Source organism: Apium graveolens, chromosome 10, assembly GCF_009905375.1.
Source record: "Apium graveolens cultivar Ventura chromosome 10, ASM990537v1, whole genome shotgun sequence".
NCBI lineage: Eukaryota > Viridiplantae > Streptophyta > Magnoliopsida > Apiales > Apiaceae > Apium > Apium graveolens.
The window spans coordinates 58000821-58013314 of record NC_133656.1 but is presented as its reverse complement, the minus strand read 5'-3'; the positions used below and the strand labels follow the sequence as shown (position 1 = coordinate 58013314).

The window sequence follows — 12494 nt, the reverse complement described above, 5'->3', positions numbered from 1 at the left end:
ATTCTTGTTTCATACCATAACCTGTAAATGATCCGGATTCAAGGGGGGTAAGTGAATATTCTTTTATGTTATTTAAAGATTGTTTCGTGTCACCAAATCTTGACCCCGGATTTGGGTTGTTACATGGGGTCATAAAGGTGTGAGCATATATATATTGTTGTATGTGATAAGTGTTAAACATGATTCAAGGTGACGTATAAAAAGAGTGGAAAATAGTTCTACTACGATTATTATGATTATAAAACGGATAAAGATTTCATTTCTATGAATTACAGTACCTCCTAGATCCCTAACCCGAGATTTTGGGATGCCAAATTGGCGAAAATTAAACCAAATTGTGGTCAGTTTTAAAGATACTTGTTCCATCTTAAAATAATCAATGGTTACCACATCTAAATTTGATGAAGTTCCACTATCATCAGTTGGTATCCAACGATTAAGAACAAGGTTTCTTGGAAATTTGGTAACCCTAATTTGCTTTAAACCACAAAATGTATGTCTGTAAACAATACCACACATCACAAATTTCTTGTAAGAACACACAACATGGTTCGTAATAAAAGAAACTTGCATAAAATATAGTGAACACATTGTAATCACTAATTATACAACTAAAAATCACTAAAAAACAAATCTAATCACTAAAAAATAAAAATCAATCACTAATAAAAGGTGAAAAGTAACAGACTAGTAAAGGAGATTAACCTTAAAAAGTTTATCTTTTACCCTCACATCCCTGATTTCAAAATGAGTAACACCATCAACTTCTTCACTCATACGCTTAATTTGCATTTCAAAACAAGAAGCAAGGATTTCTTCTTGATTTTTATAAAAGATAGTACGTATATATAAAGTGGTTGCATCATCTTCTATAAACTACTTGGACAATGTTGTAAGAAGACTTGACTATGACTCATGATCCAGTATAACTGTCTCATTCCTTTGCTTGTCCATTCGACTCTCAAAACGCAACAAAAACTCACATAACGTATCTCCTTGTTTGTGAAACTGCCCAACAAAGGAGTTTTCACTCTAAGATCTTGAAGTAGTTCTTAGCAACCCAAACATTGGCTCATTTCTAAAAAATGCAAGAATCCATGAAGCCTTTAGAGCATACATATATTACAACCACTTATTATTTTCTTAATAAAATCCCTCTATAACTGCCTCCCATCCGCTCTCAAAGTCTTCAGTTTTCATAATAGATGACCAGATATAAGTTTTTATTTTCTACATAAAGTCTGTCTCTTTGTATAATCGATTACCAAGCTGTAAAAAAACAATAATAAAACAACAAATTAGTGGAACATAATGGACTTTAAAACCTAAAATGATACAGAACAAAAGAATTGAGAAACATAAAAGAACAAGGAAGAACAGCGATACAGGAAAAAATACATGGGAATATGAAAATTCACTAAAACATTTATTTTAATCACTAATAAATGTCACATTAATCACGAAACATTATTGTCTTAATCACTTATAAATGGCACTTTAATACCTTAACTGAGAAATTTTCCATAATATGCCACATGCATAAATGGTTCTTACTACGAACAAGACCGTTGACATCAGAAAATACATCACATATAGACACCTTCATAGAAGGACATTGATTAGTAATAATCAAAATAAGATTCAGTTCCATTGCCTTTACAAGATGACCAAAAGCCCAACTGTAATCAGCAGCACTCTCGTGTGCAAGAAGACATGATGCAAAAGTTACACATCTGTCATGTTTTTCAACACCAGTGAATGGTGCAAAAATCAAATTATACCTAGAAAAATTAATAATAAGAAGCATAAAAGAGTTAAAAACTAAATAGCAAAACAACATTAAAAACAAGGAAAATAAGGTGCATTTCTTGACCTTATAATAAAACTCTGTATAAAATTAGAGTAAATAGTTGTCAATTAAGTATGAGTGGAAGGGTGTTCATTGTACCTGTTTGTATCAAATATTGCATCAAATGATATTGCATCACCATATAATTAAAAATTCTTTCGACCAATAGAATTAGCCCAAAATACCTTTGTTAGGTGGCCTTCAGAATCAACATCATAAGCAAAATAAAAGCCTTTAGATTTCTCCTGCATACGTTTGAATTTTTCAATCATCATCTGCGCATCCTTATCACCAATAAACAATTTCAAATCCCTATTGAAGTTCCTGAAATCTTGCAGCAAAGTACCAATATTAGCATATCCACCATACATTTCTTTGGCAAAACTAAATGACTTAATAACACCAATATTGATCTTTGCACCGTTATGGTAAATATTCCTCAAACTAGTAATCATCTCACGACTAGAATGTAAAAAATAACGACCTTTTTTACATGTCAAAGGATGATTGTGATGTCCAACAGAGCAGTACACAAAATATTTATTCGGAGCCATATACTTCAAAACCATCTTTTCTTTACATCCACACCTACGAGTAACAAAACGCCTCTTCTTCAAAACTTTTGGATTATCCTTAGGATTATTGAACCCTTCACAGCTACAAACATAATGTTTCAACAGAACAGTACCGGCATCATCTATATTTTCAGTTGTTTTGTGAACACTAAAACCACCCAAACGAGCATAAGCCTTATAAAACCGGTAACCTTGATCTACACTCTCAAAAATCTGATTAGTGTAAGGCACGCCATTATCAACAACAAAACTAGGTATATGATACCTATTACCACCAGGACATATAGTATAATTTCTCACACTTCTTTTACTTTCTATTGAAGAAAGATCAGTAACAATACCAATAACAACATCATTGCCACTCCTAGAAAAATCACCGCAAAACGAATCTAAAAAAATATAAAAAAATCATTGAATACATATAACACAATCACTGAGCAATTGTATGGAAAAAACATTGATACATAATAAAAAATCACTGATATATTATTATAATACAATTTCATAATCAATGATATGTTACGAATACGATTACAACAAACTGACAAATTCCTTTTTCTCTCTAAAATTCTGTTATTCTTATTCTCTCTCTAACTGATTATATCTATATGTTATTTCTCTGTCTAGAAATCTATCATTATCTACTTTTTATGAGCTAATATCTGCTATTATAGTCTCTATTTCTCTGCATATATGACATAAAAAATCACTAATACATAATTAACTAATACAGAGATATGTAATACACACAATCACTAATAGATGGGCATATAATCATATTAAAAACTAAATCAACAAAAACAATATTAAAACTAAACACTAACCACATATATAATTAAAAATTTCAGCTAAAACAATTCATTCTACAACTTAAAATCATAAAAAAAAAACTAAAACAAATCAAAAAATGAGCTTCTCAATATATCAAAAGATATAAAACAAGATAATTTATCTTGATTAACTCTAATTTTATCCAAATCAACTGTAATCATCTTCAAACAACTAATCGAGAAGCCGATTATCTCTTTACAAATCAACAATCACTAAAATTGTGTTTTTAGATAAATAATCACTAATCGATCAACCGATATTCTTTTTCGAAGTTAGATGAACAAAGTTTAATGGATAAAACTATAGAGAGAGAGATACAGATGAAGAAGAGAGAGAAGTCAGCAATTACTGATTCACACACACACACACATAGAGGGAGAGAGAGAGATGAAGAAGAGAGAGAAAGTCAAAAACAATTATAAAATTTAGTGTATCAAATCTATGTCTTTTATATTTTTTTAATTAAATTAAATGAATGGCTGAGATTTAAAGTTAAAAGGTAGGAATGGATAGCTAAGATTAGTTTCTATTTTTTATTTTAAGGGAGGTTTCTATTTGACCAAAACCCTATATATATGCATACACACACACACATATATATATATGTATATATATATAAGTATATATATAAATATATAAGTAAGGTTCTATGGAGAACACACTATTTTATTGGAATTGTGGTGTCCATATATATTTTGCAAGTAATATGTTACGTAAAAATATTGCAATATATTATTTTGCGAATTATGTTCTGCAAATATTATTATTTTATTGATAATCTTGCAAATTTCAAACATTTTGCAAGTAAAATATTGTAAATTATATATTTCTACATAACATGTTTAGAGCATCCAGAACATCCATATTCATGTTACAGAACATAATCTGTTTGCATTATTCTACTCATATAATTTATGAGATTTGCAAGATTTATATTAAAATGGTGATGTTTATAAAATATTCTTCACAAAATAATATGTTTTGCAATATATTATTGGTAGAACAAATATGGACTCCTGGACTCTAGGAATTAAATGAAATCTTCATAGAATTTACAATATATATATATATATATTGCATAAATCTGTATATATGCAGAGTATGTTTTTTGTTTAGAAATATAATTAGTAGCTTTAATCTCCTATTCATGTCTACCATTTTAGTTACAATTATAAATGTTTTTAATTTACTAAGCAAAATAAAAATAAATTTTTGTCAGGTCCTGAATTATCGTAGAGGGGGGTTGAATACGATACTCACTAAAAATCTTTTGCGGACATATAATTTAGTGCTCGATTAGTGGTTCCGTGTTCTTGAGGTGAATAGTGTTTGGAACAGTAAAACGAGGAACACAAGATATTCGGGGAAGTATATATTCATATATAAATCCGCGAGGGGTGTTGCTACACTCCGGTAAATAAATTAACCGGCTACTATCTAAGAACAACAAAGTTCCTATGTTACGACCGATATTTCTAAACCCTATCTATATATAATTGTGTGTTTATAATTAAAATTTAAATTGTATAGAATTATAAATGTGGATGATCTATATGACTGAGTGTCTATAAACTAAGTGTTTAATGTATTAGTTTACACTACAAGATTTCTCGATAATGCCAACGAAAATTAACAACGGATAACATTCCATTGACAGTTACCAACAAATTACCAACGGAATCTAAGATTTTAAAAAATCAGTAGAATAACAACGGAAGCCCAATTGAACACCAACAAATTATTTAATGACGAAATTTTTTGTGGGTAAAGTAGGCGCCAAAAAAGCTCGCGAAAACCTGCCAACAGAATTGCCAATGGATTACAATCAGAATTTTGGCTACGAATTAGTAACGGAATAGCAACTAATTACTAACAAAAGCTAACAATTTGCTAACGAAAATGATAAACTGTATTCCGTTAGTATTCTGTTACTAATTTTTTATAAATGTAGATCGGTTAATGTTATATCAGTTATTGTTCCGTTAGTAAATGTAATAATTAAATTTAATGCGAGCACCTACCCTCTCAACCTTCTCAACCAACCTTACTTCCGAGTTCAGATTTACTTACTTTATTTATTTTCTTCTTCTCATCTCAAAATATAAACCGCATCTCAACATTCTCAACATTCTTCTTCTCATCTGAAAATCAAATTAAGGTCAGTTTTTTTCTTTAACTTCACTAATTAAACTGTGTTTTACGTTATTAATTAATTTTTCAGTAGCTGGTTTGCAAATTTTTACTGATGTTGCTATATATATATGCATTGTAATTATTATAGCTTGCAAGTCTTTTGAAAAAGTTTACACGATGTGTGGCAATTCTGTGGCCATTCTATTACGAATATATGTTACTAACCGATTTTCTACTCGCCAACGGAATAGGTCGTTAGCAAAAATGAAATGAATTATAGTTTTTGTTAATTTTATGCATTAAAATACCGTAAATGTTAATTAGTCTGCTCATTTAGGGATTTCTTAATTTTTTTTATTATTGTCAATTTGAATAGATATTGCATTTATCTTGGTAGTGACCAAGTACATTGATCTGTTAAATGTTGTTAAAATATGAACATGTACTTTAATTAACATATGGAGGATGTGCATTTAGATATTTGGTTAGATACCTGGTGAATGTGGGTTTTAATTAACATATAAATTATTTGATATTTTTATTAAACTATATGTACGTATAATTATTTGATATTTTTTTGCAGGTTACTAAACGTTTAAATTGAATAATGATCAGGATTGGATGTATCAAAGAAAAGATAGTCAGGGATTTTTAACTCAAAATTTATTAATGGTTTGGAAAATTTTATGCAATATGTTATTTCTCGAGAAGAGTCCATGAATGAGACAAGTATTCAACGTCTATGTTTCAAGTGTGAGAATCGTCAATTCTGGAATGCGGAGACCGTGAAATTACATATACTTAAAAAAAGATTTGTGAGGGGTTATTATGTGTGGGATCGACATGGAGAGCCATATGTGGCTAGACAAAGTGGAGAACAGTCCTCCACACATCATTCCAATACCCAAGGTGAAAGAGATGATGTCAACCTAATGTATAACATGGTGATCGATGCTGCTGGTCCAAGTTTTGATCCGAAGATTCCAAATGCAGAGGCACAAAAGTTGTATGATATTCTAAAGTCTTCTGATAGAGAGTTATACGAAGGTTGTGAAGCTTCTCAGTTGTCCGCCATGGCTCAGATGTTAAGTTTGAAATCTGACCATCATTGGTCAGAGACATGTTATGATCAGACATCACAGTTATTCAAAGGCATCTTGCCCCAAGATAATATGTTTATTGATAGCTTTTACAGCACGAAGAAGTATATGAAAGAATTGGGGCTTCCTTCTGAGCATATTGATTGTTGTGTTAATGGATGCATGATATACTGGGGTGAAGACATCAATATGGAGTCATGTAAATTTTGTTCACATGCGAGATACAAAACAAGACTTAACAGATCCAAGAAGGAGAGAAAGAAAGTTCCCTTTAGGATGATCTATTTTCCATTGGCACCGAGATTACAAAGATTGTATGCTTCACCTACGACAGCAACCCATATAAGATGGCATGCTGAACATGATCAAGAAGAAGGTGTGATGCGTCACTGTTCAGACTCGAAGGAGTGGAAACAATTTGATAGAGCACATCCCTTATTTTCCTCAGAGACGAGAAATGTTAGATTGGGGCTTTCTACCGATGGATTTCAACCATTTGGCGCAACGGGTAAATAATATTCTTCTTGGCCATTTATAGTGACTACATACAATTTGCCTCCGTGGATGTGTTCAAAAGAGCAATACTTGTTTCTGTCTGTACTTGTGCCCGGGCCAAAAAATCCAAAACAGAAGATAGATGTTTTTCTTCAACCATTGATTGCTGAGTTGAAAATGTTATGGGAAGTTGGTGTGGAGACATGGGATAATTCTTTGAAACAAAATTTTTGTATGCGAGCTGCATTTATGTGGACTATTAGTGACTTCCCTGCTTATTCAATGTTGTCTGGATGGAAAACTGCTGGCCATTTAGCTTGTCCTTATCGTGCTCACGATCATGATGCATATAATCTTTCACATGGTGGAAAGACTACATGGTTTGATAATCATCGAAAGTTTTTACCCGCCAATCATCCATTTCGAAAGAATAAAAACTGGTTTACAAAGGGAAAGATAGTGACTGAATCTGCCCCTCCGGTCCGAACAGGTGAAGATGTGTTTACTCACTTGGTTTGATGAAAATTACAGAATTGGGAGGTGCTGAGCACAATGCTAAAGTCATTAAAGCTTACAACTGTGGATGGAAAAAGAGAAGCATCTTTTGGGATTTATCATATTGGAGGACATTATCGATTAGACACAATCTTGATGTCATGAATGTTGAGAAAAATGTCTTTGAAAATATCTTCAACACTCTCATGGCCATTGAAGGAAAAACGAAAGATAATTCTAAGGCAAGAGATGATATTGCAATGATTTGTCGAAGACCAGAGTTAGCAATTGATGAATTGACACGGAAGTATCCGAAATCATGTTATAGCTTAGACAAAAAGCAAAAGCAAAAAGTGTGTGAATGGTTGAAAGATCTGAAATTTCCTGATGGATATGTGTCAAATATGGGGCATTGTATTAACATGAAGAAATACAAGTTATTTGGGATGAAGAGTCATGATTGCCAGGTGTTTATGCAACGACTTCTTCCGATTGCTTTTCAGGAATTTCTTCCGAATAATGTTTGGGAGGCTATGACAGAATTAAGCCTTTTCTTTAGAGATCTCACTTCAGCTACTTTGAGAACAAGTGACATGCATAGATTTGAAGAATAAGTTCATGTTATACTCTGCAAGTTAGAGCGTATATTTCCACCGTCATTGCTCAACTCCATGGAACATCTTTTAGTGCACTTGTCATACGAAGCACGTATTGCAGGTCCTGTACAGTATCGTTGGATGTACCCTTTTGAAAGATTTTTACGTCACTTGAAAAGTAATGTGAAAAATAAAGCTTGGGTTGAAGGATCAATATGCAATGCTTTTTTGGTTGAGGAAGCTTCCACTTTTTGCAAACACTATTTTAAGCCCCATGTTCAAACAAAACATAGAAAAGTTCCAAGAAATGATCCTAGTGGAGGTGGGGAGAGTTTTGGAGGAAATATTTTTATATTTTCTCATCCTGGATGTTCACATGGAAGTGTCAGCATTCGTTATTTTGATGATCGACAGTACATGGCAGCTCACAACTATATATTGTTTAACTGCCCTGAGGTTGTACCATATATCGAGTAAGTTAATTTACTATAATCACACACTTATATTTCCCCATTAATCCCTATTATCTGATTAGTTTATTTTCGTGTAATCAGGATTTTCATAAATCAGCTGCGTGGACATAATCTACATATAACTAGTGTTGAAATTGATCGGTGCTTGGAAAGTGATTTTGCGATGTGGTTTAAAGCTTATGTAAGTTAAATTGATACATTTATATTTAATATTATATAACTGTGAACTATTTTTTCCGTATTCTTATAGTCGCCATTATATTTTTTCAGGCTCAAAATTCATCACTGGTACCAAATGAATATGTTCGCGATATTTCATTGGGACCTCTTCATTCGGTTAAGTCGGTACCAATTTACTATATGAATGGGTATAAATTTCATACACGAGAATATGGGGCTGATAGGTCAACGTTCAACAGTGGCATATGTATCAAGGGATCGAATTATAGTGAGGCTTTTAATGATTACTTTGGAATGGTTGAAGATATTTTGATTGTCGAGTATCCACGTTCACCGGTGAAGAAAACAGTTTTGTTTAAGTGTCAATGGTTCGATCCTACACCCATTGTTGGAATAAGAGTTCATCCACGTTATAACATAGTTGAGGTAAATAAAAAAAAGAGATTGCGTGTGTATGAACCATTTGTACTAGCAATGCAGGCCATGCAAGTCTACTTTGTAATTATCCAAGTCTTAAACGAGACAAGAATGATTGGCTAGTTGTATGCAAATTAAAGGCTCAGTCACTTGTTGAACTTCCTCAAAACTCGATATCGCATCAAGAACCGTTCCTAGATGAAATTCCTACACATCTAAATGATATTAGTACGGATGATATTCCAATACATCTAAATGATGAAAGTGGGATTGGAATAGATTTAGATGATGGTGATGAAACTCCGGAAGAAGAAATGGAATATGAATCCGAAGAAGACGAATCTTCAACAACTGAAAATACCGAAAATAGTAGTAATACTTGTGAAGATAATAACAGTGATTCATCCGAATAAATTTTTCCGCCTATCGGGTATGTAAAATTTTCTGAATATTTGATGTAATATTTACGAGTAATAATAAAAATACATATATATATATTATATATATATTTATAATCAAAATAGTAGTGCACATATTATCGACTACAATATTTTAATTATATTTTATAAAAAATATAAAAGCAGGGACATGTGAGAATTTGGGTCGGAGACACATACCAAATTAGGGTTTATCTCTCTCTGGAAGGAGGCGGGCGAATAGAACTCTAAATCGAGAGGTGATGAAGATGAAGAAATTGGAAAATCTTTTATCTGTATGTTCTTCTTCATTTTCTTCTATGCAAGTATATATAAGTGTTTATAGTTCATCTCAATTAACCCCCTTTCAATTTCAAAACCCTCGAACCCCCTTGGGAACTCTAAATTGAGCTCTATATATGTGTTCTTCTCTGTATGTGTGTATATATAGTGTTTATAGTTCATCCCATGTGAGGAAGTGCTTATAGAAATGTTTGTTTAGAGTCGCAACTAAACAACACTTGTTTGATTACACTTCTCCGTTAGTCATTTAATATGGGTTGTGAGATTTGAGAAGCTGTCTAGACCTAAACAAGTACATTCCTCTGCTTTTGTTATTCTTGGAGTTTTTGTATAATCCTCTGCTCTCCTTTTTTTGCCTTTAGTTTGTAAGTAAAATAAGAATGGTTCAATTTTATTGAATAAAAAATGGTTGTACACTTTGTCACACCCCAACTTAAACAGCAAATTAAATATAACTATCACAACAAATAAATAAACATACCCAAATCCAAGATCTTACAGTTTAGGGTTTGGAACAGCCCAACACTACCATCTATTACAACTTATTTTAAATACTGAGTCCTCACACAAACTACTATCACTTATTCTACCTGAGCTCGAACATAAGCATCAGCATCACAGGTCTTACGGGTAGTCTGCTTGAATCTAACCATAGCTGCTAGCTGTAATATCAGGGTAAAGCAAGGAGTGAGCCAAATGCTCAACAAGTGCTAAACAATACGATACAAATCATAAATTGAGATATATATTAAAGAATGTCAATGGGAAGACATAACCAGTGATAACGAGAGATAGAACTTTGGGTGATGGCATCATTCCGTTTGTATCAAAACAATTTCAAAATCATATCTTAATCAAAATCATTTTATGACGCTACGGATTACAGCCGGTGATCAGCCGCGAAGTAATCCCGAACCTCGCTGGGTTCTGAAACATTAATGGGAATCCCTAGGCAACTTTTAAGCCTAATATAAGTGTGGAAATGACTCGCGTCTCAGTCCAGATCCACTATTCAAAGAAAACATTTATCCCCCTTTGGGACTGAAAACCCACATTTTATTTATTTCAAAAACTGATGCCGATTTATAACAAAATCTCTTTTACAGTAAACATTTTTTTCTTTTTATCAAGGGATTATAGATCAACTCGAAACATGGGAAATATGGTACTAAATCTCAGGGCCATGATTCATAAAACCATACTTTATTAAAGTGACTGAATGGTTTTCATATATCAAAGATTAGACAAGGGGATTTAGTGAGGATGTTGGATATTATAAAGGGTAATGCCAAATTGGGCTTAAAACAATGGTTTCTCATCAAGGTTCAAGTGCTGGATCATCAAGAAGATAAGCTTCATGAATACTAAGGGTGTTAACGTATGCAGAAATGATCTTTAACTCAGGATATATCAGAATTGTCAAGCTTCAGGATAAGAAAGAGGAGTATCAAACAATGAGGAATCACTTTGATAAGTATCTGGCTTTTAGGGTTCAAGGTAATGTTCTATAGGGGTTCAAGTATCAGGATGAGATATCAATACTTAGGAATCATCAGCATGTAAATCAAGAGAATCAATCAAGAGTTATAATTACCCTTTTCTTTTATCCTGGCATTCGAATTACTTTAATATACTATCATGATAAGACCACTTTGCAATATGTACTCGAGGGTTCATGGCATTTTTATATAATTCAAAGATAAACATAAGATACGCTTGATTTAATATATCAAATGACACAGGATAGTTGCAGCAAAGTATGAACTATTAGCAGTATATATGAAGGACAAGTTGAATCACTTGCCTTGAGAAAGGCTGGTCTGGTCTGACTGGTAGGAGCAACAACTGGAGCTTCACTCGACCTTTATGGCAAGTTTTCCCTCGTCTCGAGATCCTACATAAATAATAATAATCCCCATTATAATATACTCTCACCAACTTAACCTATTTACAACCCGAATTTAAACACGGATGGCACTTAGGCCTATATGCACTTAATTTATATTCACCTTTAATTTATAGTTGCACACACATAGCCACATAATGACATATCATATATTAATACCAAATAACACCATATACACCATAATGCAACACTAGGCTTGGATGATCTCGATCCCCCAACTTAAGTCACTTGGTCGCTAAACTAGACAAAGTCTTCTAATTTTTGGCTTCCTAACTCGATGTGCCTTTACTAAACTATCCAAGACCTATTGACCCTCACTTGTGCCTTTTATTCTTCTGACCTTATACTATCTTATAACTATGGTGGTTAACCAAGACCTCACTCCTAAGTGTTCTAAAACTATGTGCTAAGTGAAAGTGTTCACTGGTGCAAATTTCAGAATGACAACTATGGTTTCTTGAGTGCATTTGACACCCTTAAACTATAGGTTTTCCTTAAAAATTCTTACATAAGACTCTCCTAACCTAAGGGAATCTCCCAAACTTGATGTGGCTCAAGGGCCTGGCTTGGGCCTTCTTGGGCCTAAGCTCAAAGTCCATGGTTCCCCTGTTTTCCTGAGCAGAAAACACCCTAACTTGAATTAACTTGTGACACATGGTTCTAACTCTTATCCTATGAACTATGGTTGGAAAAACTTCTCTGACACTCCCTCTAACTAAGGCCCA

The 12494-nt window shown here is 32.8% G+C and overlaps 1 protein-coding gene and 1 pseudogene across 1 annotated transcript; one reads left to right on the top strand and one right to left on the bottom strand.

The window, feature by feature from the left end:
* Nucleotides 1-1230: 1230 nt before the first annotated feature.
* Nucleotides 1231-3202, bottom strand: LOC141690598 (protein FAR1-RELATED SEQUENCE 5-like). Its single transcript, XM_074495384.1, has 5 exons — nucleotides 3175-3202; nucleotides 2035-2813; nucleotides 1874-1887; nucleotides 1505-1781; nucleotides 1231-1269 (listed from the first exon to the last, which is right to left on the bottom strand). The coding sequence occupies exons 1-5, from the start codon at nucleotides 3200-3202 to the stop codon at nucleotides 1231-1233; spliced, it is 1137 nt and encodes a 378-aa protein (XP_074351485.1).
* A 2902-nt stretch (nucleotides 3203-6104) lies between these two features.
* On the top strand, nucleotides 6105-9557 carry LOC141690597 (uncharacterized; annotated as a pseudogene).
* Nucleotides 9558-12494: the final 2937 nt, after the last annotated feature.

Excerpts from the sequence above, each read along its gene's own strand:
- LOC141690598 (XM_074495384.1), bottom strand. The coding sequence starts at position 3,202 with ATGATTATATGCCCATCTATTAGTGATT. Across the intron at positions 2,814-3,174 it reads ATGCCCATCTATTAGTGATT|ATTCGTTTTGCGGTGATTTT; the intron begins GTGTGTATTACA and ends ATATTTTTTTAG. Across the intron at positions 1,270-1,504 it reads TGGAAAATTTCTCAGTTAAG|CTTGGTAATCGATTATACAA; the intron begins GTATTAAAGTGC and ends GTTTTTTTACAG.